Source organism: Amblyraja radiata, chromosome 25, assembly GCF_010909765.2.
Source record: "Amblyraja radiata isolate CabotCenter1 chromosome 25, sAmbRad1.1.pri, whole genome shotgun sequence".
In the NCBI taxonomy this organism is placed as follows: domain Eukaryota; kingdom Metazoa; phylum Chordata; class Chondrichthyes; order Rajiformes; family Rajidae; genus Amblyraja; species Amblyraja radiata.
Window position 1 is genome coordinate 12,169,801 of NC_045980.1, and position 27,773 is coordinate 12,197,573.

General features: G+C 42.6%; 1 protein-coding gene and 2 non-coding genes across 4 annotated transcripts in view; 2 read left to right on the forward strand and 1 right to left on the reverse strand.

Moving 5' to 3' along the window:
- The first annotated feature begins 234 nt into the window (after positions 1-234).
- On the forward strand, positions 235-306 carry trnad-guc. The gene has a single exon. It is a non-coding gene; the product is annotated as a tRNA-Asp (tRNA).
- Positions 307-656: 350 nt separating this feature from the next.
- On the forward strand, positions 657-728 carry trnaa-ugc. Its single transcript has one exon. It is a non-coding gene; the product is annotated as a tRNA-Ala (tRNA).
- Positions 729-3,739: 3,011 nt separating this feature from the next.
- Positions 3,740-27,773, reverse strand: part of dhx37 (DEAH-box helicase 37) — a 37,396-nt gene continuing 13,362 nt past the window's right edge. For both annotated transcript variants that reach the window (XM_033043180.1, XM_033043181.1), the window contains exons 13-28: positions 27,661-27,728; positions 26,860-27,004; positions 26,108-26,184; positions 24,387-24,619; positions 22,919-23,030; positions 21,459-21,565; positions 20,774-20,962; positions 17,579-17,703; positions 14,594-14,710; positions 12,306-12,478; positions 11,735-11,849; positions 10,174-10,311; positions 9,868-9,962; positions 8,172-8,245; positions 6,833-6,930; positions 3,740-4,616 (exon numbers count right to left, since the gene is read on the reverse strand). In XM_033043180.1, the coding sequence (XP_032899071.1) occupies positions 4,540-4,616; positions 6,833-6,930; positions 8,172-8,245; positions 9,868-9,962; positions 10,174-10,311; positions 11,735-11,849; positions 12,306-12,478; positions 14,594-14,710; positions 17,579-17,703; positions 20,774-20,962; positions 21,459-21,565; positions 22,919-23,030; positions 24,387-24,619; positions 26,108-26,184; positions 26,860-27,004; positions 27,661-27,728 (1,943 nt within the window). In that variant the 3' untranslated portion in view covers positions 3,740-4,539. The remainder of the gene's footprint in view (positions 4,617-6,832; positions 6,931-8,171; positions 8,246-9,867; positions 9,963-10,173; positions 10,312-11,734; positions 11,850-12,305; positions 12,479-14,593; positions 14,711-17,578; positions 17,704-20,773; positions 20,963-21,458; positions 21,566-22,918; positions 23,031-24,386; positions 24,620-26,107; positions 26,185-26,859; positions 27,005-27,660; positions 27,729-27,773) is intronic.

Sequence of the window (27,773 nt, forward strand, 5' to 3'; positions counted from 1 at the left end):
TGGGCCAAAGGGCCTGTTTCCACGCTGTAGGACTCAGAGGAGATTAGTTTAACTCGGCATCATGTTGGGTGCAGACATTGTGGGCCGAAGGGCCTGATCCTGTACTGTTGTATGGTGCTGTCCCCTGTTTCTCCACTATTACGTTCTATGTTACATTAATGAAATACAATTGCTCTTTGCGACATGTTGTATCACCTTGAAGTGTGTGTCAGTGCAGGCAGTGCGTGTGCCAAGTCCTCGTTAGTATAGTGGTTAGTATCCCCGCCTGTCACGCGGGAGACCGGGGTTCAATTCCCCGACGGGGAGACACACATATTTTTTTCATCTACCAATTAATTCACTTCTACTTTTATAACTCTTATATACAGAGGAATTGTCAGATTTGGCGACGTACTTCTTTAGCACTCACTAAGTAACCTTTTCTTCTAGATTTCACAAGGAGAGAAATAACAAATAATTGGATGACAAGCTGCGTCTAAACGAAAGTGGGTCGATTAAAATAGTAATAATACATCAGTGCTTCTGGTCGCTGGTATCTTTAAATGAGTTAGAAAAGAAAAAGAGTATTATTCTGCCACTCAACGTAACGAACAGCGAATGTAAACTGTGTGCCGCATCGTATAAAAGGCCCGGTTTCTACTGTTCCTTCATGGGTAGGGGATGTAGCTCAGTGGTAGAGCGCATGCTTTGCATGTATGAGGCCCCGGGTTCAATCCCCGGCATCTCCACTCCTTTTGTATGCAGGGTAATTTCAACCTGTAATTGGACATTTACTATCTTTTCATACTTACTTGTGCAAAAAAAGTTTTTTCAGTATTTTAACTTTATTGAACAAAAAGTTATTCAAAATCATGATGGTGAAAATAAAGAAGAAATGTTACAAGTTTAAACATTCCATGGGCATTGATCAGGGGAGTGTGCTGCAGAACTCTTTTTTCATGGAAGATAGTGATTGCATCATCTTCTGATGTGATTTTAATTTGGAACAGCAATTAGCCAGAATACTGAAAATATTGAGTTAACGCTGTCTTTTTTTCTATAACTTAATTCACTGAAAGTAAGTTTTCTTCCGGTAATGAAATATTCATTTGTCATGGAAGAGGCTGAACAATATTGGAAGCAAACCAAGTTTAACAAGTTAACAAATCTAATAAAATTAATAATGAATCGGTGAATGGAACAGGGAATATGTTATTGCATTGCGTGTTCTCCTTCCATTTTGTAAGATCAGCTCCACAAATCCATTCTTTGGTTAACAATTCTATCAAACGCAATTTGTAAACAATTCATCCAACATCTGCAACCATCTTTTGGTTATACAGGTACAAGTTTTCGAGCTTCATTCTTGAAAATTCTTGTTTCTGACCTTTGGACTGTGATGGCCACAAAAAAAACACATAATCCTGGATAACACCTCCTAGATAACCACATCATTGCAACTAATTTTAATTCACGAGATCACTACCCTTTAATACTTTATACCTCTGATTCTTCTAAATTTCAAGGAACACAACCCCAGCTCACCACACATGGAATCTCCCCTTTGCAATTTAAAGACACACTCACAAAACCTACCTGTCTCCCAAAGCCTATTAGTTGCTCTGTCTGATAATAATCTGTAGTTGGCATATTCCAAATCATTAGCCACCTCAGAATCCACAAAAATGGAGCAAAATATCCTCGATCTTGAGGCACCACAAAGAACAAGGGTAGTTTGTGAGGTGGTGTGTTGTCTGCAGTTTACATTGAGGCTTGTGTGTTCCCCATGCATGAACTCAAGCCAAGATCCTCAACATTTCAAATCCGTTCTCTACTTTGAGGTCTTGAGTTTGTCAAAAATGGATATTGAAAAGACTGCAAATGCTGGAATCTGGAGCAAAATAAAACAAACTGCTGGAAGAACTCAGCAGCTCAAGTAGGATATGTGAAAGCAAAGACGTAGTTGACACTTTGCATAATGACATTGTATCAGGATGTCTTGAAGAGGCCTCTTGAATCCTTTCCATTGTTTGCCTGGTAATCACTTTGTACAACAGCTCAGTAGAGAGAATGTGTTCGAGCATCTTGGCCTTGGCTTGACCAACTGAGCCGAAGCAGGCATCAATGCAGGGCATGTTGACCTGGCAGTGGTGACATTGGTTTGCTTATCCATTCTCCTTTCTAGATCACCATAACTTTCCTAAACTGAAGCAATATTTTACTTGGGTAGCATTTTGCAGCATGAATGTAGAATTCTCAAATTTTAAATATCTTCTACTTGCAAACTCCTCCCCCCCTTCCTCCACTTTAGTCTTCTTCTTATGGCGTGTGGCGTGCACAGCCGAAAGTTGTAAGACAACTTGTTCTGTTTGATCTTATGTTTGTGCACGCCAGGTTGATTACATTCGTCGAAGCAGGGTGGACCACGTGAAGGTTGCAATCTTCCACCCCTCCACTTTAGTCATTTAACCAGTTCCTCAGTTCACAACAACGCACCTCTCGAGGTCACTCTTTCCCCAAGCCAACAACGGCCTGCCAGGGTACGACCCTGCCCGAGGTCATCTGTTGCCGGCCCTGGTCTCCCCCCCCCCCCCCTTTACTTTCCGTCTGAAGTAGCGTCCCAATCAAAAACTTCACCCATCCTTTATCATCCAGAGATGTTGCCTGACTCGCTGAGTTATTCCAGCACTTTGTGTCTAACTTTCCTAAAAGTAAGGTGCATTGAACTTAACACAAATGTGGAACCAGTGTTTTGTAAAGAGCTAGGAGTGTGTTAATTTATTTATTTTGGGGTAAGGGAACCACAATAAAGCCAGCATCTTGAGAAAGAATTCCAGAACTCAGATCCACTCACACACGTCCTTTAAAAATTCAGGGTACCATTGGATTCGATTTTCAGTATTTGCGATCCTATAAATGGCATTTTTATAACGTGTACAAAACAGCAAGTCACTTGGGACCCCTGCTGGTTCATGGTGTCCAGAATAGGTAATACTGGATATTTTACCAGTTAAACAGACTGGGTGAGCATTTGTGCAGTGATAATGTCACACGCATCAAGACTTTTCAAGAGAAAGTTGCACTAGCAAAACTTCAGTGCCCACACAATGTCTGCTGAGGAAACCTGATCTTTTTGAGTTCAGAGTAAAACTTTAGACTATGCTTAAAGTCTTTGGAGAGGTGACTGAGAAACCTGCTAAATTCCAGTGTAAAATCCAACCAAGAAATGGAAATTGTTAAAACCCATTCACCTCACCAGCAATGACAAATTTCATGGAAACTCCAAACAAAAAAAAAAACTAAATGCGAGGAGAAAGTTTGCTCTATAATTATGCATTGTTCTATGAGACTTAGGAAGTTCATAGTAAGTTAAGCAATCTTCACCATTTTTGATATTTAAATGTGACAGCCACAGAGAAAGCCACTGGGTGGCTTTGGATTAAGAAGGCTGATCCGTGGGCGGTTGCTGCTGGGACGCAAGTCGGGGCTTGATCAACCCCGGCTGGGTCGCCTGGGCGAGGGTGTCTGATGTTGTGAGACCCGAAACACCTGATGACCCCAGGTCACATCACTGAGAATGCGTCCCAGTGCATCTAGAAGATGTATATTTCACACTGACACAAAGCAGAGAAACTTATCACTTACTTACTGGCAATACTTCTAAGTTCACAGTATGATTACATTATATGACAACAGAACTCATTATTTACATATGATGACAAGTTTGTCATGTTGAGAAACAAAAATGCTCAATAGGCAGTTATGCACAGTATAATTTTATTTGTAAAATTGCAACTACCCAAGAAGAATGAACTCATCCGTTTCAACATATTTATATATATTTTAATGGTGTTTTGTAGACCTTGTACTGGAACACATGATCATTTCATCCCCCATCCTGATCTTATAAAGACCAACATCTCAACTTACAAGTCAACTGCACTGCACATAAAGTACTCTTACTTCTTCAGTAAGATTACAGATTTAAAAAATGCTACAAGCAGCATTTATGTTTTATGTTAGTGTAGCAAAATAGGGAATACAAGAAGTCAAATAAAGCTCCTTTGAAGTAGGTATCACGTTACCTCGATACAAGGATTCAGCTGCAAAATGGATAGCTTCAATCTGAAACAACCAAAATATCTAAACTAGACACAAAATGCTGTAATAACTCAGCGGATCAGCAGCGTCCCTGGAAAGGCGACAGTTTGGGTTGGAACCCTTTCAGTCCGAGTTGCTCCAGCATTTTATCTCTATCTCTGGTATGAATCAGCATCTGGAGTCTCGTGTTAAACCAAAATATCCAAGTTGGTTTTCTTCTCAAATAAATGTCCATGTTAACACTTTCCAGTCTTTGACCTGTTCAAGCATTATTTTATATCTTCACTCTTTTGAGCTTAATTTTATTCTTTCTTCAAGAAAGAACAAAGAAGAGTTCATTCTTTCTTTAAAATCATTAAATCTTGAATGGAACTACATACAAATATAATTCCACCAAAGTGGGTCAAGAGTAGATGGAAACAGTGTCCATCAGTTGGAAGCTAACACTGCATGTTGGGGTTACGTTGGAGGCCAGTGAAGAGAAACATTTGCGTGCACTGCCTCAGGAAGCCATTGACAATAAGCTGATAATAGGTCTGTAAAAAAGAAAAAGAAACATTTATTTTCAATTACATGTACATGTTATATTCATGCACTGCAAAACTAATGTAATACATCTCTCTTTAAAATACTGTGTAGGAAGGAACTGCAGATGCTGGTTTACACTGCAGATAGACACAAAATGCTGGAGTAACTCAGCGGGACAGGCAGCTTCTCTGGAGTGAAGGAATGGGTGATGTTTCAGGGTCGAGACCCATTCCTTATCTCCAGAGATTCTGCTTGTCCAGCTGAGTTACTTCAGCGTTTTGTGACTATCTCCTCAAAATACTGTTCCTTGATGCCATGCACGAGAATTGATATTCCATGATAAGTTTGCAATTCCTTACGGAAATGGGCATTTAGGATCAAAGAGAGAACAGTGGTTTAATTGCTGGCTAGAACTTCCTCAGAGTGAGCCAATACCTCCCGCAGCGTAGTTAAAAGTCTCATTTTTGTTCTTTTAGTCAGAGACAAAGTGGAGGTTAACACGTTAAGTTAAAACATTTTTAAATCAGATTCCAATCTTGACATCTTTTACAACTTGGTCTTAATTTGCAATAATTATGCAAAGACACCTTGGTAGAGATGGGTTGGCATGGAGATGGTGGGCTGCAGTTCTGTTGTGTGCTGTATGGCTCCGACAAAAAATCAGTTCCGAGGTATGTTGAATCAATATTGACAGTTGCTGCAAGTGTTGAGGACAGCAAATAGTATGTCAGCCTTTATTACGAGAAGCAGAACCAAGGAACTGCAGATGCTGGTTTATTAAAAAAAGTCACAAAGCGCTGGAGTAACTCAGCGGGTCAGGCAGCAACTCTGGAGAACGTGGACAGGTGACGTTTTGGGACGGATTTGTTCTAAGGGAGGAAGGACCTTCTCCGCCGGAGGAAGAGTCCCATCCTGAAATGTCACCTATCCACATTCTCCAGAGATGCTGCCTGACCCGCTGAGTTACCCCAACATTGTTTGGCTTCTTTATTATGAGGAGGTTTGATTAGAGAAGTAATTGTAAAGAAATCCAACAATGGCCTTGCTGAGAGCACAGCTGGACTTATTTTGTTGAGTTTTGGTCCCCTTACCCCAGGGAGGAGGTATTGGCCATTGGGAGTGCAGCAAAGATTTACCAGATTCTTTAGCATTTAGAAGAGGGATGACTTTAAAATGTCTAAAAGGTCTTGGAAAGCTAGGTGGAGAAAGGATGTTTACTCTGCCAGAGGAGTCTAGTTTGAGAATGAGGAGTAGGCCATGCAAGACTGAGATGAGAGGATAGACACAAAAAGCTGGATTAATTCAGTGTCTCTGAACAGCATATCTGGAAAAAAGGAATAGGTGACTTTTCGAGTCGAGACCCTTCTTCAGATTGAGAGCTAGGGGAAAGGGAAACAAGAGATATGGACGGTGATGTAGAGAGAGAGATAGAACAAATGATCTCTACATCATCGTCTATATCTCCCGATTCCCTTTCCCCTGACTCATTCTGAAGAAGGGTCTCGACCCAAAACGCCACCTATTCCTTTTCTCCAGAGATGCTGTCTGACCCGCTGAGTTAATCCAGCTTTTTGTGCCTATTTTTGGATTAAACCAGTATCTGTAGTTTCTTCCTACACACTGAGACTAGAGGAAATTAATTAACTCGGAGGATGATGAATGCTTGGAATTCTCTAATCTGGAGGGCGAAGGAAGTCTAATTACGAGTTCATTCAAAAAATGACCGATGGATTACTGAGTATTAATTGGGAACCAAAGGATTCAGGGCTAGTTGTGGAAAATGGCACCGCGATGGGAGATCAACCAACACATCGATGGATGGTGGAATAACTCCAAGGATCTGTCGGCCAACAAATGGTCCTATCTGTGTAGGAAGGAACTGCGGATGCTGGTTTACACTTAAGATAGACACAAACAATTGGAGTAACTCAGCAGGTCAGGCCGCATCTCTGGAGAAAAAAGAGTGGGTGACATATCCGGTCGGGAAAGTCATTAGGAGATGACTTTCAGTCTGAAGGAGCCCGACCTGAAACGTCACCCATGCCTTTTTCTATAGAGATGTTACCTGATCTGCTGAGTTTGATCTCCAGCACTTTGTGTCTAACTGGTCCTATTGTTGTTCTTCGACAGGAGCATTTCTATATTCAACAAAGGAATATCTGGGGTTGTGCAACGTTATTTGGGAACAATGCAATAGGGGATGAGAACACAACAGCGTGCTTACATTGGCCATCTTTCTTCCAGGCAGTGAGCAGCGCTTCACGGTTGTCCACCTTCTCAGACACCAGAACCCTCAGCAGTGCATCTGTCCTCGGCTGGAGCCTTTCAAGCAGCAGGAGTTTAGTTAGTGACTGTGCGCACAAATCAAAATGTGACACCAAATAATAAAAGCAACTTAATGTCACCACTCCACCCAACACCCCATGTGTATCTAAACGATAATCTCAATTAGTTTTCAAATGGCATATACAGTGAACCCTCGCAATAATGGACCTCTTTAGAACGGGCTGTGGTTATAGTAAACCGAATGAGTTGCACCGGAGTTTGTTGTTTCACAGATGGACCACTAGGTGGACAGAGCTACTCGTGGTTTAGTTTAGGTTTAGAGATACAGGTACTGTACTTTGATGTTGCCCGTTTCTTCTACTGTCCTTACTACTGTACGGTTTTTGAGTACTTTGGAGAATGACACATTTGAAAAGCGTTTTTGAACCATTTGAACATAGTTTAGTCATCTCACCAGCTCTCCCCGTGTGGTCTGTTATAGCAAGGGTTTACTGTACTTTGCAGCTATTCAGGCACCACTGCAGAGGACCGAGCGCTGGACTTTGAAAATGGAGCCAAAACCTGGCGATTCTTCTATATTGTGAATGGACTATTTCTATATATTTTGTACTTAATCGGGGATTGTGCCTAGGTATAGTAATACTTTATTAAACTGTATCCAAAAAAATAATTTCATTGTACCAAGGCACATCTTGACAGGAATCTGCAGTCCCACACGGGCCTTATTTACTGCCTTTGATCTCAGAATAGAAGCAAGTTATTTGCAATCGAATCTCTATCATGAGAAGACGAGCACTGTTTAACATGGAACATAACAGCTTGATCCATTTCCATTTAAGGGCAACACTGTGGCGTAGCTGGCAGAGCTGCTGCCTCACAGCACGAGAGACCCGGGTTCGATCCTGCTCGATCTCGGCTGCTGCCTGTGTGGAGTTAGGATATTCTCCCTGTTAGCGTGTGGGTTTCGTTTGGTGCCTCCCACATCCCAAAGATGTGTGGGTTTGTAGGTTAACTGGCCTCTGTAAGTTGCACTGGGTGTGTAGGGAGTGGATGAGAAAGTGCAATCACGTAGTGATTCACGGTCGGTGTGGACTGAAGGGCCTGTTTCTATGCTGTATCTCTAAAACTAAATTGGCACATGGACTCTTAACAAATACTCTAAAAATTCACCTCATTTTAAACACTATAAACTAATAACAGAAATGCTTGAGTTTATCAACTACTCCTCCAATATTGTCATTTCATACTTAGCTGTTGATAAAAATGTACAAACTCACTTGGCCCAGGACTTCAACATAGTTGATGGACTGGAAAGTAGACAATTGGAGTGTGAAGCAAACTTTTTAAAGACCTTTAAAGTAGGGTGAAAAATAATCAATTATATTCAATGCAGATAATGCATTATTATTTAGTGAATTGTCTTGCATCTTTATGCATTATAACATGCAGTACAAGAGAATAGCAACTTTTCACGTCCCTAACCAAGTAGCCCTAAAGGGTTAGGGCAGCACAGTGTTGCAGAGGTGGAGTTACTGTCTTACAGCGCCAGAGACCCAGGTGTGATCCTGACTACGGGTGCTGTCTGTACAGAGTTTGCACGTTCTCCAGGTGCCCCGGTTTCCTCCCACACTCCAAAGACGTGCAGGTTTGTCAGTTAATTGACCTCTGTAAATTGACCCTAGTGTGTAGAATAGTGCAACTGTACTGGATGATCGCTGGTTGGCACAGCCTCAGTGGGCCTGTTTCCACACTGTATCTCTAAAATAAAGTCAAAGTAAACCATAACATTCTCTCTTTCTGACCCGGTCGCTTAAATCTTTCAGGTCACGGGTACCAGTGTATGTCAGAACTGCAGGATAGTAATCTTGTATTGAGAATCAGTCAACCTGATGGAGTGCAGCTCTCATGCCATCCAGAAAAGAACAACCAATAATATTCATGTTCATAAGGCATAGGGGCAGAATTAGGCCATTTAGCCCCTTGAGTCTACTGACATTTAATCATGAATGATCCATTATTTCCTCTCAATCCCATTCTTCTGCTTCCTCCTCATATCCTTTGACACCCTTACTAATCACAAACCTATCAATGTCCGCTTTAAAAATATCCACTGGTGGCCTCCACAGCTGTCTGGGCAATGAATTTCACAGATGCACCACCCTTTGACTAAAGAAATTCCTCCTCGTCTCCATTTTAAAAGTAGGTCTTGCTATTCATTGGTTAAAACCTCCCTCTGCAAATGGCTTAATAATACATGACTGCTATTCCGTCATATTGTGCTGACAATATGAAGTAAAGCTGCACAAATCGTGCACTGCGAGACGTACCCCGCCTTTCCTCACTGGTGTTGACCGCAGCTGAAATAGTAAAACTAGCGCCTGCCATTCAGCAAAGGAAAAGGGTGTAGAATCTATGGAATTCATTGCTACAGAAGGCAGAGGAGGCCAAGTCATTGGGTATTTTTCAAGCGCAGATTGATAGGTTCTTGATTAGCAAGGGTGTTAAAGGTTACGGGGAGAATGGGGTTGAGAGAAAAGTAGATGAGCTATTATCGAATGGTGGAGCAGAATTGATGAGCTGAATAGCCCAATTCTGCTCTTATGTCTCATGAACTAGAAGTGTGGGGATTTAATGAGGATACAGATGATTGTGATGATGTTCCCTGTAAATGTACGCTTGCCTCATGACTGCTCACTATCTAAAAATGGCCACTTGAACACCTTAACCATGAAAATGTATCAGCAAATAATCAACATCACAAGAGAGGAACAACAGGAGAGAATATCTTTAGAAAAGACAGAATAGAAATACACCATTCACACAGTAAAAGTGTTTCATTGGGTGATTAAGTCAAGGTGCTTTGCTGTTTATGATTCAGCCCATCGATCATTTCACTGCAAAGGTTGCAATTGTGGAACTCCCAGATGTAATATTTGTCTCCTTAAGTGGAGCTTTGATTTAGAAATTACTCACCGTTCCTTCCAACAAAAACTTGGCAAAGTGCTTGTATCGGTCCAGTCCCTCTGGGTAGTCGACTTCGACTGCAGGAAGTTGCCAGCCAACTCGGACTGTAAATAGAAATATAGCACTTGATGAATATAGAACACTTACCTTTCTGCACTCTGAGTAAAAAAAACATTCCTTGTATTTATCCAAGTCTAGGTTTCAGTGATTTAATCTACGTGCCCCTCTGCTATATAATCCGAGCGCTACTCAAAGGAGGAATTCCTCCACTGGGCCCAGTCAACACACTTCAGAATAATTAACCCATCAACTTACAAAAGGTGCTTCCTCTGTGACATTTAATCTGACCGGTGTCAGGGCAGTAACGTGGAGGGGGTGTATCCAGAGGTTTGCCATAGTGACTGTACTGCGGAAGGAGGAGAGGGATCCACTCTGGTTCAATCGTAGTCAGCCCTGGCAAGTGGGTGAGATATCGCAATTGTTAAATTTACACATGAGAACATTAACAAAAGACTTGTTCAACAACATTTGTAATTGCTGCTATATACGAGGCATTTAAATTCGGAAACATTTCAATTTAGTGCAGTCTGTTAAAAAGCTCCCTGTATCCACTTTGGTAGGAAGAGGAGAAATAAAACCTTTTAAACATTGAGAAACTAGCAAATGTCAGTGTGTGATGGGATTTTAGGTGTGTGGGAAAGAATTGCAGATGCTGGTTTAAACCGAAGATAGACACAATAAGCTGGAGTAACTCAACTGGACAGGCAGCATCTCTGAAGAAAAGGAACAGGTGACGTTTCGAGTCGAGACTCTTCTTCAGACTTGGACCTTAGGTGTGCTGGTTACCAGGACAAAGCAGTAAACATGCAGATTCTTTACGAGAATTTGCAATGTGCACAAATGTAAGAGGAAGTATTTTCACTATTAACATGCTTCTGGTGTAGACGAATAAGAAACGTGTGACTGAAGTCACTTGCAGATGTGAAATTCAAGCAAGCTGCCCCAGGTGGCACAAAAGTCTCAGCCAACAAATGAAAGCCCAAGTTATCACTAAAGTTTACATTCCGCTGGATGTGTGGGTGAGATTGTTTCACTTTACAAATATGTGTTGCAATACTTCAAGCAGCTAATTACTGATAAAGTACTGTAATAAAAAGCAACTGTGAAATAAGTTATTTTCAGTGTATTGACTTTCAACTGGTTTAAATATTTATGTAGCTGCAAATGGAACATTTGTCTGAAGGAATGTATTCACCACAGATAATTTTACTTTTATGCCCAAGACTGAGAACGTTTATGGCTGTACGGCTGATTCAGCTTGGTTTAGTTTTATACAGCACCTAACGGTCCCTTCAGCCCACCAAATCCATGCTGACATTTTTACCATTCTCCACTAATCCTGCATTTCACTTTCACCGTCCTCTCCACTTTCACCAAGTCCACTCCATTGCTACTGAAGACAACCTCCCTCCAATTTAAAGATACAGAACTGGGATATAACACAAAATAGCTGTGATTATAAAAACTTTGCTTTTGGCCGTAACCAGGTTAACTGAGTATTAACATTTAAAAATGTACAAGTTTCAAATTTACATAAAGTTACAAGTTTCAGAATTTCTAAAAACGTTTAGAAATTAATGCATCATTCTTAATGTTAGGGGGATAAAATTCTCTGAATGCAGCTGCCTCAAATTCAATTTCCTGTCTATAAAATGAGAGCTGCTGAAAATGAAGGAATATGTGGCCACAGGGTTTAATATCTCTATTTTAATGACACGGTCTTGTATTTGTGAACGAGAAAGATCTTAGTGATTTTAATTGTTATAAAAGCACTGCCAAGTTTGTAATTGTTTGTGAAGATGCGAGTCTGTCCTACCTTGCATGTACATCTTGGAAGTCTCCACTATCTCTTGATAAACCACAAACTCGGGAAGATGTTTGAACAGCACTGAATTTGGATGGATAAACACCGGTTCATCAAGGAGAGGGGTCTGAAGAGAAAAAGTTAGTTAAGAGTTAGACCAATTCTGAACATTATTTTTTATATGCAGATGTGCGAGTCATAAAACATATTCTGGAATTAGAGGAACTGCTGCTTTCCAGCGCCAGAGACCCAGGTTCAATCCTGACTACGGGCGCTGTCTATAAGGAGTTTGTACGTTCTCCCAGTTTCCTCTGGGTGCTCCGGTTTCCTCCCACACTCCAAAGACATATGGGTTTGTGGATTAATTGGCTTTGGTAAAACTGTAAATTGTATGTAGTAAGTAGGATAGTGTTAGACTAAGGATCGCTAGTCGGCACAGTCTAAAGATCCATTATAAATAAGAAACTTTAAGCAATTAATATTAACAATAAGGTGCCAGGTGTACACATGACAAGAAGCTAACTAAATAAAGTGTTGCAACTCAAAACCTGAAGTCTATGTACCAACATCCAATTTACTTCACCTTGTAGGCATGTCTCAATTTTTCATCTAACACATCCTCCGACTGGACTTTCCTTGCAATGTGATCTCCAAGACCAGCCATTACAATCTGCCTTAAGTACAGGACCTGAGTTTCTGTTGGAGGTTTCATCTTGGGGTCAACAAACAATCCAATTTCTGGGAAGATAGCATTTACTGTGAAGAAAAAAAAAACAACAGCCGTTCAGAAAATACCCGAGTTAAAATTATTTAGAAATTCCCACAAACAATTCTAATGATAATATCACTGCAATTATGATACAGGTGCACAACCTTTTATCCGAAATTCCAAATAACGAAAAGCTCCGAATAGTGGACATTTTTTCGGTCCTTGAAGAAAGGTCCTTGAAGACGTTCACCAGGGGCGGCCCGCAGAGGTGACAGCGGAACCTCCGGTCGGTCCTCGAAGAAAGGGGAACTAAATCCCCATTCATAAAAGAGAAGGTGAGGGTATATTGCACAGGAGGGTTAATAATTGACAATCTGCTGCTGCCTGCCCGCTGAGTTAAAAAGTTCCCACGCAAGACTCACGATACACTGTATCGTGAGTCTACCGTGGGAACTTTTTAACTCAGCGGGCAGGCAGCAGCAGATTGTCGCTCCCTTCAGTTTCACCCCACCTACACCCCTCTGCTTCCCGGCCATGCGTGTGACCCCTTCCCTCCCCTCTCCAGCTCCCCGCCCATTGCACCGGCGCGGGGGCTTTGCACTGTCTTCACGTCGGCGATGCCAGCAGGTCAGTGCCAGTCACCGGAGACGTCAGGACCAACGGGACACCGACCCCCAGGCCCACTGCAAGCACGGAGATCCCAGAGACCCACAGCCAGCAGCAGCCCAGCCCCGTTCCAACTCCAGAGGAAAACTGCAAACTGGCCGGAGACGTTAGGACCACCAGAAGCCGCTCCCCGATGGGCCGCTACGGCGACAAGTGGCAGTTCGCCCACAGCCCGAGCTGCGCCCCCTCATCGGGACACCGACCCCCAGGCCCACTGCAAGCACGGAGATCCCAGATCAGCAACTCCAGCCCAGCCCCGCTCCAACTCCAGAGGGGCAGAAGCTGATGTTGTGCAAGGAACGTCTTGTTCTTGGGGTGGCGCAGCTCGGGCTGTGGGCGAACTGCCACTTGTCGCCTTAGCGGCCCATCGGGGAGCGGATTCCTCTGGAGTTGGAGGGGGGTATTGTGCTGTTTGATCGCCCCCTGCTATCCCAGGGACAGGGAGACAAAGCGGCTTTTGAGAATGGTGGGCAATCACTTCCAAAGTTCTGCCCACACAGTCAGTACACCTCTCCTACACTTGTCTCCCTCACTAAGATCATCTCGCAGAGAATGATCCCAGCCTAACCCTCCCAATTCTCTCCTATTCTGCAAGAAAAAACTACATTGAAGACTCAAACTCGCGATCGAGTAACTGCCGGGATCGAGGCGCAAACTCGCGACCTTGCGGATATGAGCCGAGCACTCTACCACTGAGCCAGCCGTTAAAATCTACGCTAAAAATCTTCCATTCCGAAAGCCGAAAAATTCCGAATTACGAAAAGTGTCTGGTCCCAAGGCTTTCGGATAAAAGGTTGTGCACCTGTAATTGAAAGGAAGCTGAATGGTTGTGAAACTAGCTTATGAAAACTCCAATGTATTCGCAGGTCCGTGAGCCGATCACAAAATGGGGAACCAAGGGAGAGAAGGAAGGAGGATTGCAACAAAATAGCACCTATTCTTCTTGAAGCACTGTGCGTAGTGTACTTTTACACTATCTCCCCCCCCCCCCCCCCCCCCCCCCCCCCCACTCAAATCTGTTGGGGTTTTTATTAAGACAGATGGTTAACTAAGGACTTTGGAGTTTTGTCTTGCACTAATGTTTTTTCATATCTTATTGAACTTTTTGTTAGCTATGAGTACCTGTACTATGTTCACAGACTTGTTATGCGGCTGCAAGAAATAATTTAATTGTTTTGTTTCGGTGCATATGACAATTAAATCCTCTTGACTCTTAATAAAGCTTCTTTGTCACTTTGCAACTATATGTGAGTGTTAACTGCGGTTAATGGTCTTAAAACCTACTTAGAATCAACTGCAAACTTGAACACAGATTTCCTCCTGATTATTAATAAAAATGATAATTATAGATTCACAAGCAATTCCACTTGGGCAATCAGAATATTACATTAATTGCCAATGGCCGCCTTAACCAATATTCTAACAAAGTCACAAGATTGCCTCCAATTTCATTTTGAACATTCTTTTAGCAGATTAAATTATTCCTAGATTCTTACCAACATTTGTCAGCTGCCCTCGTAAACGTCTGATTTCAACCATCGCCTTGTGTCGCAGCCCATTTTTAAAACAGAAGTCAGGAGTGCACCCTGAGTACTCACATGCACCAACAGCGCCTGAATGGTCAACAATAGGCAGGGAAGAAAATTAAAATGTAGTAATTTATACAGTCATATCCAGTGTGTCAGAAATGGCAGAATTTCACTATTTTCAATGCAATATTCTTCACACTTTCAGTCATATTATCTGTCACTGAATGTTAAATGCAAATTACAATACAGTTCTTCCAGTTTGGAATCTTTGATAATGCAAGCTATTTTGTTTAATTTTAACTTTTCCCATCACAAACGTTAATTCCATTCTAAATAAGAAAACGACACAAAGTGCGGGAGTAACTCAGCATGTCACAGTATCGCTGGAGAACGTGGAATAGCGACAATTCAGATCCTGACTGAAATGTCACCAATCCATGTTCTTCAGGGATGCTACCTCTCCTGCTGAGCACTGCATTATCTTTGAAAATAAGCATCAGCAGTTCCTTGTCTCTACAGTAATTCCATTCTGTTGTCATAAATGCAACTGCAACCAAAATGTTTCATATTTTCTGTTAAAATGAGCTTTCTACATGCTGGATTCTTATCTATTGAATTATTGGTCTATTTTACACCCAGTATGGACAGTATTAAATGTTTTACTATTTTCATACATCATTGACAACTATACAAATGTACCTTCAGAGAAACAAAACTAAATGCATCTCAAACCAAATAAAATGACAGGTAACTAACAGGTCAAAAACATGAAGGGGTTTAGAGAGGAAAGTTCAGAGTTATGGTTGAAACCACATCTGCTAATGTTGAGATAAAGATTTCTGTTACACACACACAAAGCCAGACAGGAAAGACAGGAAAGACAGACCAGAGAAGGACGTTGCTCTGAATTTTCTTAGCACAACTTACATCAAGGAAGTGGTTAAGGAGCGAAGTATTTTTATATGTAGGACGGAACTGCAGATGCTGGCTTAAAGCAAAGATAGACACAAAAAGCTGGAGTAACTCAACGGGACAGGCAGCATCTCTGGAGAGAAGGAATGGGTGACGTTTCGGGTCAAGACCCTTCCTCAGACGGTTTGTGAAGCATAATGCCATATCACCTGCAGTATTTGTCCAATGAAACCAGGTTACATAGAACAGTACAGCACAGGATAGGCCCTTCAGCTCACAATGTCTATGTCGAACTTGATGCTAAGAACCAACTAATATCTGCCTGCACATAATCCTTATCCTTCCATTCCCTGTACATTGATTTGCCTATCTAAAAGCCTCTTAAATACCACCATTGTTTCTGCCTCCACCACTGGCAGTACATTCCAGGCATTCACTACCCTCTGTGTGTAACTCATCTTCTTTAAATGTTGCCCCTCTCACCTTAAAGCTATGCCCTCTAGTCTTTGACATCTCCATCCTGGGAAAAAGGTTCTGACTGTCTAGCCTATCTATGCCTCTCATAATTTTATATATTTGTATCTGGTCTCCCCTTAACCTCTGACATTCCAGAGTAAACAATTGAAGGATGTCGAACCTCCTCTTGTAGCTAATACCACTTAAACCAGCAATCATTGTGGTAAACCCTTTCCAAAGCCTTCCCATCCTTCCTGTATTGGGGCGACAAAACTGCGCACCAAAACAGTGCAGCCTAACCAAAGTCCTACAAAGCTTGACTTCCTGACTCTTATACTCAATGCCCCAATTAATGAAGGCAAGCATACCATATACTTTCGTTACTACTCTATCTACTTGTGCTGCCACTTTCAGGGAGTTATGGACGGTCTCCATGGTCCCTTGCACATCAATGTTGTACTAGAGAGTTGTGAATTTGTGGAATTCCCTGCCACAGAGGGCAGTGGAGGCCAAATCACTGGATGGATTTAAGAGAGAGTTAGATAGAGCTCTAGGGGCTGGTGTAATCAAGGCAGGCACGGGATATCCAAATCCACACTCAGCAAAATCAATAACCCCACTCTCACCATCGACGGCACCATTGTCTCCCCATCTCCCCAGGCCCGCAACCTTGGCGTGATCTTTGATTCCACCCTCTCCCTTGAGCCTCACATCCGCCATGTCATTGAAACCTCCTTCATTCACCTCCGCAACATCGCCAAAATCAGATCCTCTCTCACACCGCCCGCTGCTGAAAGACTCATCCATGCCTTCATCTCCTCCCGACTGGACTACTGCAACTCACTTCTCCTTGGCATCAGCTCCACCTACATCAACCGACTCCAACTGGTCCAGAACGCAGCCGCCCGACTCATCACCCACACCAAATCCTGGCATCACATCACTCCAGTCCTCAAACAACTTCACTGGCTTCCCATCTCCCACCGGATCACCTACAAAATCCTGGTCCTCACCTACAAAGCCCTCCACCATCTGTCCCCCCCATATCTCACTGACCTCCTCTCCCCCTACCAACCCTCACGGTCCCTCAGATCCACATCAGCCGGTCTCCTCTCCATCCACAAGTCCAACCTCCGCAGTTTTGGGGACAGAGCCTTCTCCAGGGCAGCTCCCAGGCTCTGGAACTCCCTCCCCCAACTGATCCGCAATTCCGTGTCCCTCACCATCTTCCAGTCCCGCCTCAAGACCCATCTCTTCACCTCTGCCTATCCTTAGCCCCACGTCCCCCTCCCTTTTCATCTGTGCTTGTATTGCCGCATATTGTGTTTTGAACTGAATTTCTGTCTTTAATTTGTGTACTAGTCATGTCTCTACTATTCAGAGGAATATTTTTATACACTTTGTACTAATCGGGGATTGTGCTTAGGTATGGCAATACTTTGCTGAACTGTATGCAAAAAAATGCACTGTACGTCTGTCTGTACATGTGACAATGAATAAACATCGAACCATTGAAGTCGGACTCACGTGCTCATGAAACTGATACAAAACTGCAGGTCAAAGATTTCAAGTTATTCTACGTACCAAGCATGACCATGATGTCTCCGAGTTTAAGGGAAGGACCTTGTCCAGCCCAAACACGCTGCATTTGAGAGATTCTGGCTTTCTTCTTTTTCAGTTCTTCTGTCTTTTCATCACTAATGGCTGGTCTGGAATAGGCAAAGTTAAAAAAAAGCTTGAAAGTGCTTTAAAAAAAACCCCCAGCAGCAGCATCCCACCCAAGATGAAAGGAAGGGACATTACACAGCATTTTAGAACAGGATGAAGCCATTCAGCCCATAAAGCCTGTGCCAAACATAATGCCAAGATCAACTCTTTTCTGCCTGCACATAATCCGTATCTTCCATTCCCTGCATGGTGTGTCCATCCTAAAGTCTACCTGCACCACAAGATGGCGTCCAAACCAGGCGACTATTTATGTACTCACCACAGAAGCAGATCTGCAATCACATATTACAGTTGCCCCACGCTTTTAAATCTCTACTCCTACGGCAGCATTTCTTTACTTTAACTATGATCTCCTTACGCTCCTCTCACTCCTGAACTACTGTCTACCTCACTGGCAAACCTCGGACGATCTTTGATCGGACTTTTAGAGAAACTCAACGGGTGAGGCAGATTCTATGGAGCGAAGGAAATAGGCAACCTTTTCGGGTCGAGACCCTTCTTCAGACAGTTTGATCGGGCTTTACTGGCTTTACCTTGCACTAAACGTTATTCCCTTATCGTGTATCTAGACACTGTAATGGCGGCTCGATTGTAATCATGCATTGTCTTTCCGCTGACTGGTTAGCACACAACAAAAGCTTTTCACTGCACCTTGGGACATGTGACTCCACCACTTCCTCCCCCGGCAGCACTTTCCAGACATCCGCCACTCTCGGAATAAAATAAATTGCCCCACACATATCCTTTCAATCTTGGCTCGTTCACCTTAATGCCCTCTGCAGGATATTTCCCTGCAGGGTAAAAGGGTCTGACCCTATCAATGCCTCTCATAATTTTATATATTTTTATCGGGTCTCCCCTCAACCTCTATTGTTCCAGAGAATCCAAGACTGTCCAACCATTCTCGATAGCTAATGCCCCCTAATCCAGACATCACCCTATCAAACCTCCGCTGCACCCTTCCCAATGCATTTTGTTTATTCTTTCAGTCCTTGGTCAGAGGAGGAAAAAGTTACATTTATGAGCTAAAGCTATACAAACTCATTCGAATATAAAGATTATATTAGTGTTCAGCACTGTACTTGATATCATTAAATCTTTCAAATTTGCTTAGAGCAGCTCTATTACATTGCAGTGCTTGTATTTACATTATTTTATTCGTAGTGTTACTGAATACTGAAAAGAGTTCTGGGCTATGTACTCTGTAAGTCTTTACTCGTTTTACCCTCTCCCTAGTTTAGGTTCAAGCCAAACTCAAGAAAAAGTTGGATTAAAAAGTGCTGGGGTTACTCAGCGGCTCAGGCAGTATCCCTGGACAACATGGATAGGTGACGTTTCAGATCAGTACCCTTCTCCAGCAGAAAAAAATGTTAGATCTAACCACATGCAGGAGACATGGGGGAGGTGGTTTAAACTGAGCCACACAACATTATGAGGAACCTAGATGGTAGACAGGAAAGATCTATTTCCCCAAAACAAAAACCAGAGCGGGGTGTTGGAGGAAGTATTAAATGAATTGGTAGAATAATTAAAGGGGAGTGTTCAGGGTCTGGAACTCACTTCCCGAAAGATCAGGAGATAGAAACACTCAACGAATTTTCAGAAAGTTCTGAGGAACAATTTACTACTAAGTTGTTTTTCCCCCATACCCTTTGGTTAATTATGGGGGGTTTTTTTGTTGCCACTATCAGTTAGCACAGGAGATATTTTGGACGGTTTCTTCATTTCCCTCTGCATGCAGGCCTGCTGACCAACATTCATAAAGAGGGAATGCACTAACAAGGAACTGCAGATGCTGGTTTATATCAAAGAAAGACAAAAAGTGCTGGAGTAACTCATCGAGTCAGGCAGCATCTCTAGAGAACATGTATAGGTAACGTTTTTGTCGATTAACCCTTATTAATCCATGCCATTTATAATCTCCACTACACATATATGCTGCCACCCATTACATGGTTACGGTACTACACGGTACTACACTAACAAGGTCAGCCAGCTCTCAGAAACCATGCCGAACTGGGTATGAATGGCTGGCAGTTTAAATGTTCTGGATTACTTATGGAATAAAGACTAATCTTTCACTATGTGTGTTGTTGTGGATCATTCACAAACAGTTTTGGGTCCGGATCTTTCTTCAGACTCTTCAGAATTAGAGGATAGGGTTTGGTTGGATCGTTCTTCATCAATTGACATAGGCTTTGCCAAAGGGTCGCCTTCTGATGCCACAAATGTTTTACTGCATGGTCCAACATCATGCCCTTGTGAGTACAAATGCCAACAAATTTCCAGTCTTGGACATCCCACCACTGCCACCCCAGGAAAATTAACATCCCAGGAATGTCAACTGGCCGCCGTCTCCATTCCAATCATCTTAATGAAGCTGTAACTTTTAAGATCAATGGAGAGCCTCCTTGTTTCTCAAGTGAATAGTTTTTAGCCAAGGAGCACAATATTGATGTCTAGGTTTGTGGTCTTTCCAAGGTAGGTGCTGAATAAACCATCAACAGCATAATTGAAGATCAGGAAACTCTGCATGAAAGCACTTGACACCATATTTAGAAATGCTTGTCTGTAGATACAAGGAACTGCAGATGCTGGTTTACCAAAAAAGACACAATAGATACAAGGAACTGCAGATGCTGGTTTACCAAAAAAGACACAATAGATACAAGGAACTGCAGATGCTGGTTTACCAAAAAAGACACAATAGATACAAGGAACTGCAGATGCTGGTTTACCAAAAAAGACACAAGTGCTGGTATAATTTAATTGGCAGATGGTTAGACAAAGGCCAGAGATGAAAAGACAAAAAGTATGAGATAAGGATAAGGAGGATGATAATTCTCACGTTATTTATTCTAAACCCGAGATCCACTGTCTAAACCTTTTCAGCTACGGCTATTGCTGCCGCCCAAGGATCTTGCTCCAGTATAAAACAATTCTCTGTTAATTTATGGAAAATGTCCATGGATAATAAACCTGGTGTATAAACTGGAACCAGTAATTAAAATTGCACTCCCTTGCGGTCTTAAAAATGAACGTGGATTTTACCTGTCGAACTGCTCAAACAACTCTCGCACAGTCATCGCAGCAACGATCACGATGACATACGACATACAGTCATGTTGCTTGCTTAAGGCAAGCATCTTGGCATATCGAGGTGCTACAGGGAAGGATGCCATTGCCCTACCAAGTGACGTGATAGGACAACTCAGCTTTGCTCGTTCCAACTCCTTAAACCTGAAAGAGCAGACAGTCATTTTAATATTAGCTTCATAACGGCATCATACTTAGCTTAAGACAGTTCTAAAATAAAGTGGATACAGAAAAGCCTGCAGATGCTGGAATCTTGATCAAAACACAGGGTTGGATGAACTCAGAGGGCCAGGCAGCATCTGTAGAAGGAATGGCAGGCAATGTTTCAGGCTGGACCCTTCTTCAGACTGGGAGAGCAGGGGGCGGGGGGGGGGGGGGGGGGGGGGGGTGGGGGGAGACAGCTGGAAAAGAGGCAAGGGTGGTTTACCCCGTTCCACTAATCTTTTCCAGCTTTCTCACCCAGTCTGAAGAAGAGTCCAGACCCAAAACGTCATCTTTTCATTCCATCCACAGATGCTGCCTGATCTGTTGAGATCCGTCAACATCTTGTTTTTTTGCTCAATTTCTAAAGTAAGATTTTTGTCACAGCGCTATGGCTTAAAGTAATGAGCTGAAGCAGACCGAGCCTGCACTTACTTACCTCCCATGCTTTGGTGGTTCCTCCAAAGCTCCAAGAGAAACGAGCAATTCCTCAGCAGCTATTAGGGACTCTGTCGACGGAGGTGTTGGGAATGGAAAATTGATCACCTGTGCATAAAGAATCAACTTAGTTGTGCACCTTTCACAGCCATGATATTGTATAGAGTACACGAGAACAAAGTCACAATAAGCTTTTATAAAACACTGATTCAGCCACAACTGGTTTCTTGTGACCAATTCTGGGCACTGTACTTTAGGAAAGAAGATCTTTGAAAGGGTGCAGAAAGAAGAGATTTACTTGAAACTGTTCCTATTAGCAGAAGGGTCACGAATCAGAGGGCAAAGAATGAAGAAAGACATTCTTGCCATAGAGGGAGTACAGAGAAGGTTCACCAGGCTGATTCCTGGGATGTCAGGACTTTCATATGAAGAAAGGCTGGATAGACTTGGCTTGTATTTGCTAGAATTTAGAAGATTGAGGGGGGATCTTATAGAAACTTACAAAATTCTTAAGGGGTTGGACAGGCTAGATGCAGGAAGATTGTTCCCGATGTTGGGGAAGTCCAGATCAAGGGGTCACAGTTTAAGGATAAGGGGGAAATCTTTTAGGACCGAGATGAGAAAAACATTTTTCACACAGAGAGTGGTGAATCTTTAGAATTCTCTGCCACAGAAGGTAGTTGAGGCCAGTTCATTGGCTATATTTAAGAGGGAGTTAGATGTGGCCCTTGTGGCTAAAGGGATCAGGGGGTATGGAGAATGCAGGTACAGGATACTGAGTTGGATGATCAGCCATGATCATATTGAATGGCGGTGCAGGCTCGAAGGGCCAAATGGCCTACTCATGCACCTATTTTCTATGTTTCTATGAAGATGTTTGTCAAAGGAACAAAAAATAAAAGGGTTTTATTTTTAAAATGCAGCAAGGTAGGATCCAGATGGATGTAGAGTTGATAGTTGTGTTTAAGAGCAACACAGTGGCACTGCTGTAGAGTTGCTGCCTTACTGCGCCAGAGATCCCGATTTATCCTGATTACAGTTGCTATCTGTACGGAGTTTGTACTTTCTCACTGTGACCGCGTGGGTTTTCTACAGTTGCCCCGGTTTCCTCCCACACTCCAAAGACACACAGGTTAGTAGGTTAATTGGCTTTGGTTAAATTGTAAATTGTCCCTCGTGTGTAGGATAGTGCCAGTGTACGGGTGATCGCTGGTCGGCGCGGACTCAGTGGGCCAAAAGGCCTGTTTCCGCGCTGCATCTCTAAAGTCTAAAGGAAATTATAGAGGTCTGAGGTTTGGGCAGGGATCAAACTCTTGAACAAACGCAATGCATTGGAACTCTGCTGCAATTCTATGATGAATGATCCTTTTTCCCCCGAATTATTTAAATATACAAGTCCTCAATCTGAACTAAAATTAATGTCACTCAAAACACAGGAAGTTAATCTTCCTACAAAAGTACCTTTTCAATGTTCAAGTCTTTCATCTGCAGAACGAGATCGTCAACAGGCCGCCTTGTAATCTCAGCTGCAGAGAATTTCTCAAAGTCAGCAAAAACTGCTGAGGAATACAGCCTGCATACAAATAATTTCTGCATTTAACACCACTTATCATGTCTGGAGATAGCCTTGATATTAAATTCAATACACAATTGTACTCTCCATCACTGAATCCACACGTGACATGCATCGATACCACATTTGGAGATTTAAATTCATTCTCGGAGCAATTTGTTGAGATGTAAATATTGACCTTGTTGCATCAAATACAGAGGTTGCTGCAAACAAATGTATTGATGTGATTTCATGGCCTTGAATTTTAACAAGGACCACACTTACAGAAGCAAAGAGCTAAAAACATCAGGGCTACACTCCTTGTTCTGTTCTGGGATTCCAGAACGAATTTATTTATTCTTAAATTTATTAGCTATAGATAAGGCTCTATTTCTAGAAGGCTTACAGGTTCTTTTGTGAAAATCAAAAAGCTTTAGTTTCTGGACCTAAATCAGACCTGCCACATTTTTCAAACTTTACCTTAAAATTGTAAAAATGTGTGGATTCTTTTTAAGATTTCCCCCCACAACTTTTACCCTTTGGTTTTTACAACAAATTACTTAGTGCAAAATGTGGAATTATATAGCACCCTTCAGTTTAGCATATTTATTTGCCATTATAGCTGTTAATAGTTTCATGTGAAATGGGTTTCGGCCCAAAACATCGCCTATTTCCTTCGCTCTATAGATGCTGCCGTACCCGCTGAGTTTCTCCAGCACTTTTGTCTACTTAGTTAGTTGAGTTTAGTTTAGTTTAATGTCACGTGTACCGAGGGTACAGTGAAAAGCTTTTTTTGTGTGTGCTACCCAGTCAGCTGGCGGACTATATACACTTACTATTGATAACATGAACCAAATGTCTGTTCCCAAGATATTCACCAATGTGGATCCATTAAAAACAACGCAAAAATGTGAGAGTTCCAAATCTGTATGAAGAAGGGTCTCGACCCGAAACGTAACCCATTCCTTCTCTCCGGAGATGCCGCCTGTCCCGCTGAGTTACTCCAACATTTTGTGTCTATCTACAAATCTTTGCTGTTCTGTATCCAGAGGCATCTAGACCCTCAGCTAATGGGGTTGGTTTTTGAGCATGGAGAAAAACAAGGAACCTGAGATGGGCAGTAAAATAGAAGGGCCGCTAAACTTTAGCCATGATCTCAATGAATGATAACATAAGCTGAAAAGACTGTACAATTTACTTCTGTATCTGTTTCTTGAGGGAGCTTGTCCCTACAATTGGCAGAGGTGATGCGCGCCTCCTGTTATCCGCTCACAGGCAACAAAATGTCAGCAATTGACTGTCTCATGTCAAAGTACAGGATGCTGATGCACTGTATTGCTCCAGTTTTCCGAAACATTATGTAGTCCAGTTACTGACCTGTAACAGTGACCTGGGTCTGTTCGACCAGCACGACCCGCTCTTTGATTAGATGAAGCTTGGGAGATCCAAGTAATTTTGAATGACGACACTCCTGTAACCTTATCATAAAAGCGTTTTTTCACCTTTCCGCAATCCACCACATATTTAATGTTTGGGATGGTGAGAGAGGTTTCAGCTACGTTGGTTGCCAACACACACAATCTTGTGCCATTTGGAGTTGGAAGGAATACCTAAGTAATAAAGAACCATAATTTCAGAATAGAGCAGAACATAAACAGGAGCTCCATGGTTCTGCAGTCTATACTAACAGACAGGTTTGAAGCCAAGAACTATGGGGCATACTATGTGCACTGTGATCTTTACCCTCCTATACAGTTCCGGGAGCTCATCTACTACAGCAGCCTTCTCCACAAATACTCTGTTGGAGCGATCAATGAAACAATGTCAGCATCGTTTCCCAGGCCAACAGCTCAATAACTGCTCTAATTACATAGTTGGCTCTGCTTGGCAACACCAGGCTCTAGAAACGGATACTCTATTCTAGTTCAGTCATAAGATGATATTACCAGGACAGAGAATGTGCTCGTGGTTACACTCAAAGCTACTTGCCCACTGATCCCTGGGAATCCCTAGCTCATGACAAGTCAAAGTAGTGAAGGAGCACACAGGATGGTATTGAGAACCTCTAGTCAATGCAATGGAAGCACACAGACATGCTGCAAAAGCAGCAGAATGACTGGACCACCTCACCTGCCTGTCCCGTCATTCACCTGCCCCATCTGTGGAAGTGTCTACAGTTCACTCTGGTCTCACTAGTTACCTTAGAACTCAGGTGACTGAAGTAGAAGTTATCCTCAATGCGATAGGACCTTCTAAAAAGCCAATGCCTATGTATTCTGTCTACTTTAAACTCATCAATGCAAAATTGGAAGATTCAACATTAGTATATTTTAATTTATATATGTGCAAATATAGCTTGTAATCTACAAAATTCTTTAACCAAAAGTCTAAAACCTGTCCCATATATTGGGCTAAATTGGTTTGTCCCATACGGGACCGTGCTTGTCCCGTATTTGACTGCTACTACTCGGGTCGAGGGGACTGTCGTGTCGGAGCACCGCGTCCGGCCCCGTCTCACCCGTCCCGACGTAGTGCAGCCCATGGAGTGCAGCAGCAGCGCCTCGTCCGTGGCTCGTCGGTCGGCAGCACGGCCAGCTGTCTGACCTTTGGACCTTCGCTTACAGCCGACACCACCTTCTCATGGCCAATCATTGGTTCATGAGTTGGATGGGGTGCCGGACTTTGCAGGCGACGTCGCACGCAAGGCCCGGCGCCCGGGACAAAACTCCTCAGCTGGTACGCCGGCTGGGCTTTGTGTGCAGTCCAGCACCCGGGCCAATTCATCATTCACCCAGCCACGGCCGAGTTGGTCAACGAATTGCCGTCGGGAATTCGTCTCTTATTTTGACCTTTCGTCCCTTCTTGGGAGTGAGAAAGTTGGCAACCCTATTTACTGGCACCTCCGAAAAGTGAAACATCGTTACTTTGTAGCTGGCAATGTTACATGTATTTTTATTAATGGTGCAAATTGCAACCTTTTTATCTAAAAAAAAGCATTGAACATTATACAGAAAAATAACCCAAGGCACAGTAGTTGTAATTTTTCAAGCATTCCGTAACCCACCTTCAAACTTCAGAACAGGGAGGAGAAAGCTCACCTTTGCTTGTTTATCCGCTGCCAGCAATGAGTAGAGTGGAAGAACATAAAGCGGAATAGAAGGATCCGACTTCTCAGCTGTGTATACAAAAGAATGGATGCTTCAATTCTGATGATCACAAACTTACAGAGAAGGAAAAGTATTTTGTGGACTGAACTGGCACTAGTACATTAGACCAGCTGCAAGTGCTTTCCTGCAAATGCTTCCCTGAATTGTTTCTAGATTTCATTAGAATCACCACACATAAACAGTAGCATGTGTGACTTGTGCAGCAATGGTTTAGTGATGTCCAGTGGCAGGCCAAAGTGACAGGTGCACTCTTGTTCTGGATTTACATTGGATTTACATTGGGTCTATTTCAAACTTAAATATCTCTTAACTACAAACTGCTCGCCTTCCAAGTGTTGCAGTGACAGTGGAAAAGCAGCGGGACTTGCCGTGCCTTTACATCTGTGAAGGGGACTGGAAGCCCTCTCCATCTTCCTGTTGCAAAGTTTGTGTTTCTCATTTTTATTAAACCCTTGGGTGATGCAAAACCTGTCCGGCCGCCCCACCTCTATATGCCGGGTCCCAACCTAATGGCTGCAAACGGCTTGAAAATTCAGCATGGGCTTAAAGATTTAAGCGAGTGCGAGTTTATGCGAGTCGCCAGTTGCGTAAGTCGGGGGGTGTCTGTACGCGTTTGTCTGGTTTACCATCCCACAAAACAACATTTTTCCAACATTAGAGTGAAAAACCCACGAATCATGTACCTTCTTCAGGATCATCAACATCCCCTAAATCCAGATCAAGATCAGAGCCAACTTCATCTTCATCGCCAATCCCCGCCTCTCGATCTTCATTCCCCTCATCCACTGGCATTGCAGAGTAATTATCAAGATTGATCTTTGGCAAATTCTAAAGGTAATAAAAAACAAAGTTAGGCCAAACTGTTACCCTAACAGTTTCAAGAAACACTAAGCAGCATCATTGGCAGGTCCATGTAAGGCCAACATTGTTATTGGGAACAAAATTATCCAGATGGCAAACTATATAGATGCCAAAGGTGTCATAATTTGTAACTGCAAGAGATGGTGCAAACTGTGGATATATCAAAAGCACAAAAATGAGTTAGTTTTCGCACTGTGTGTCAAAAGCACAGATTTTGGTCAACACTTATTTGTAGTTCCTGTTTGGTGCTTTAAAAAAAATCTGAATTCACGGCCAATCCTGACCTCGAGTGCTGTCTGTATGAAGTCTGTACAGTCTCCATGTGACCATGTGGGCTTCCTCCGGTTTGCTCCACTCTCCCACATCTCAAAGATGTGTAGTTGGTAGATTAATTGGCCACTGTAATTGTCTCCCTGTGTAGGTGAGCATAGAATCTGGGGGGAGTTAAAGAGAATGTGGGGAGAATTTTAAAAACGGGATTAATGTACAATTAATCTAAGTGGGTGCCTGATGGTTGGTGCAGACGATAAGACTAAGGGCCAGTTTCATGCTGTTACTCTCTTAACTATAGCGGTATGTTGTTAGAGACATAATATAATAAATAAAGAGATCAGAACACATACTGGTTTGGATTTGGCCTTTTTAAACTTCTTTATCGCTTCAACTGAATCATCATTATCAGGATCAGCTTCTACAATTTGAAGGGGAAAAAAACAAGAATAAATGACTGGACTAC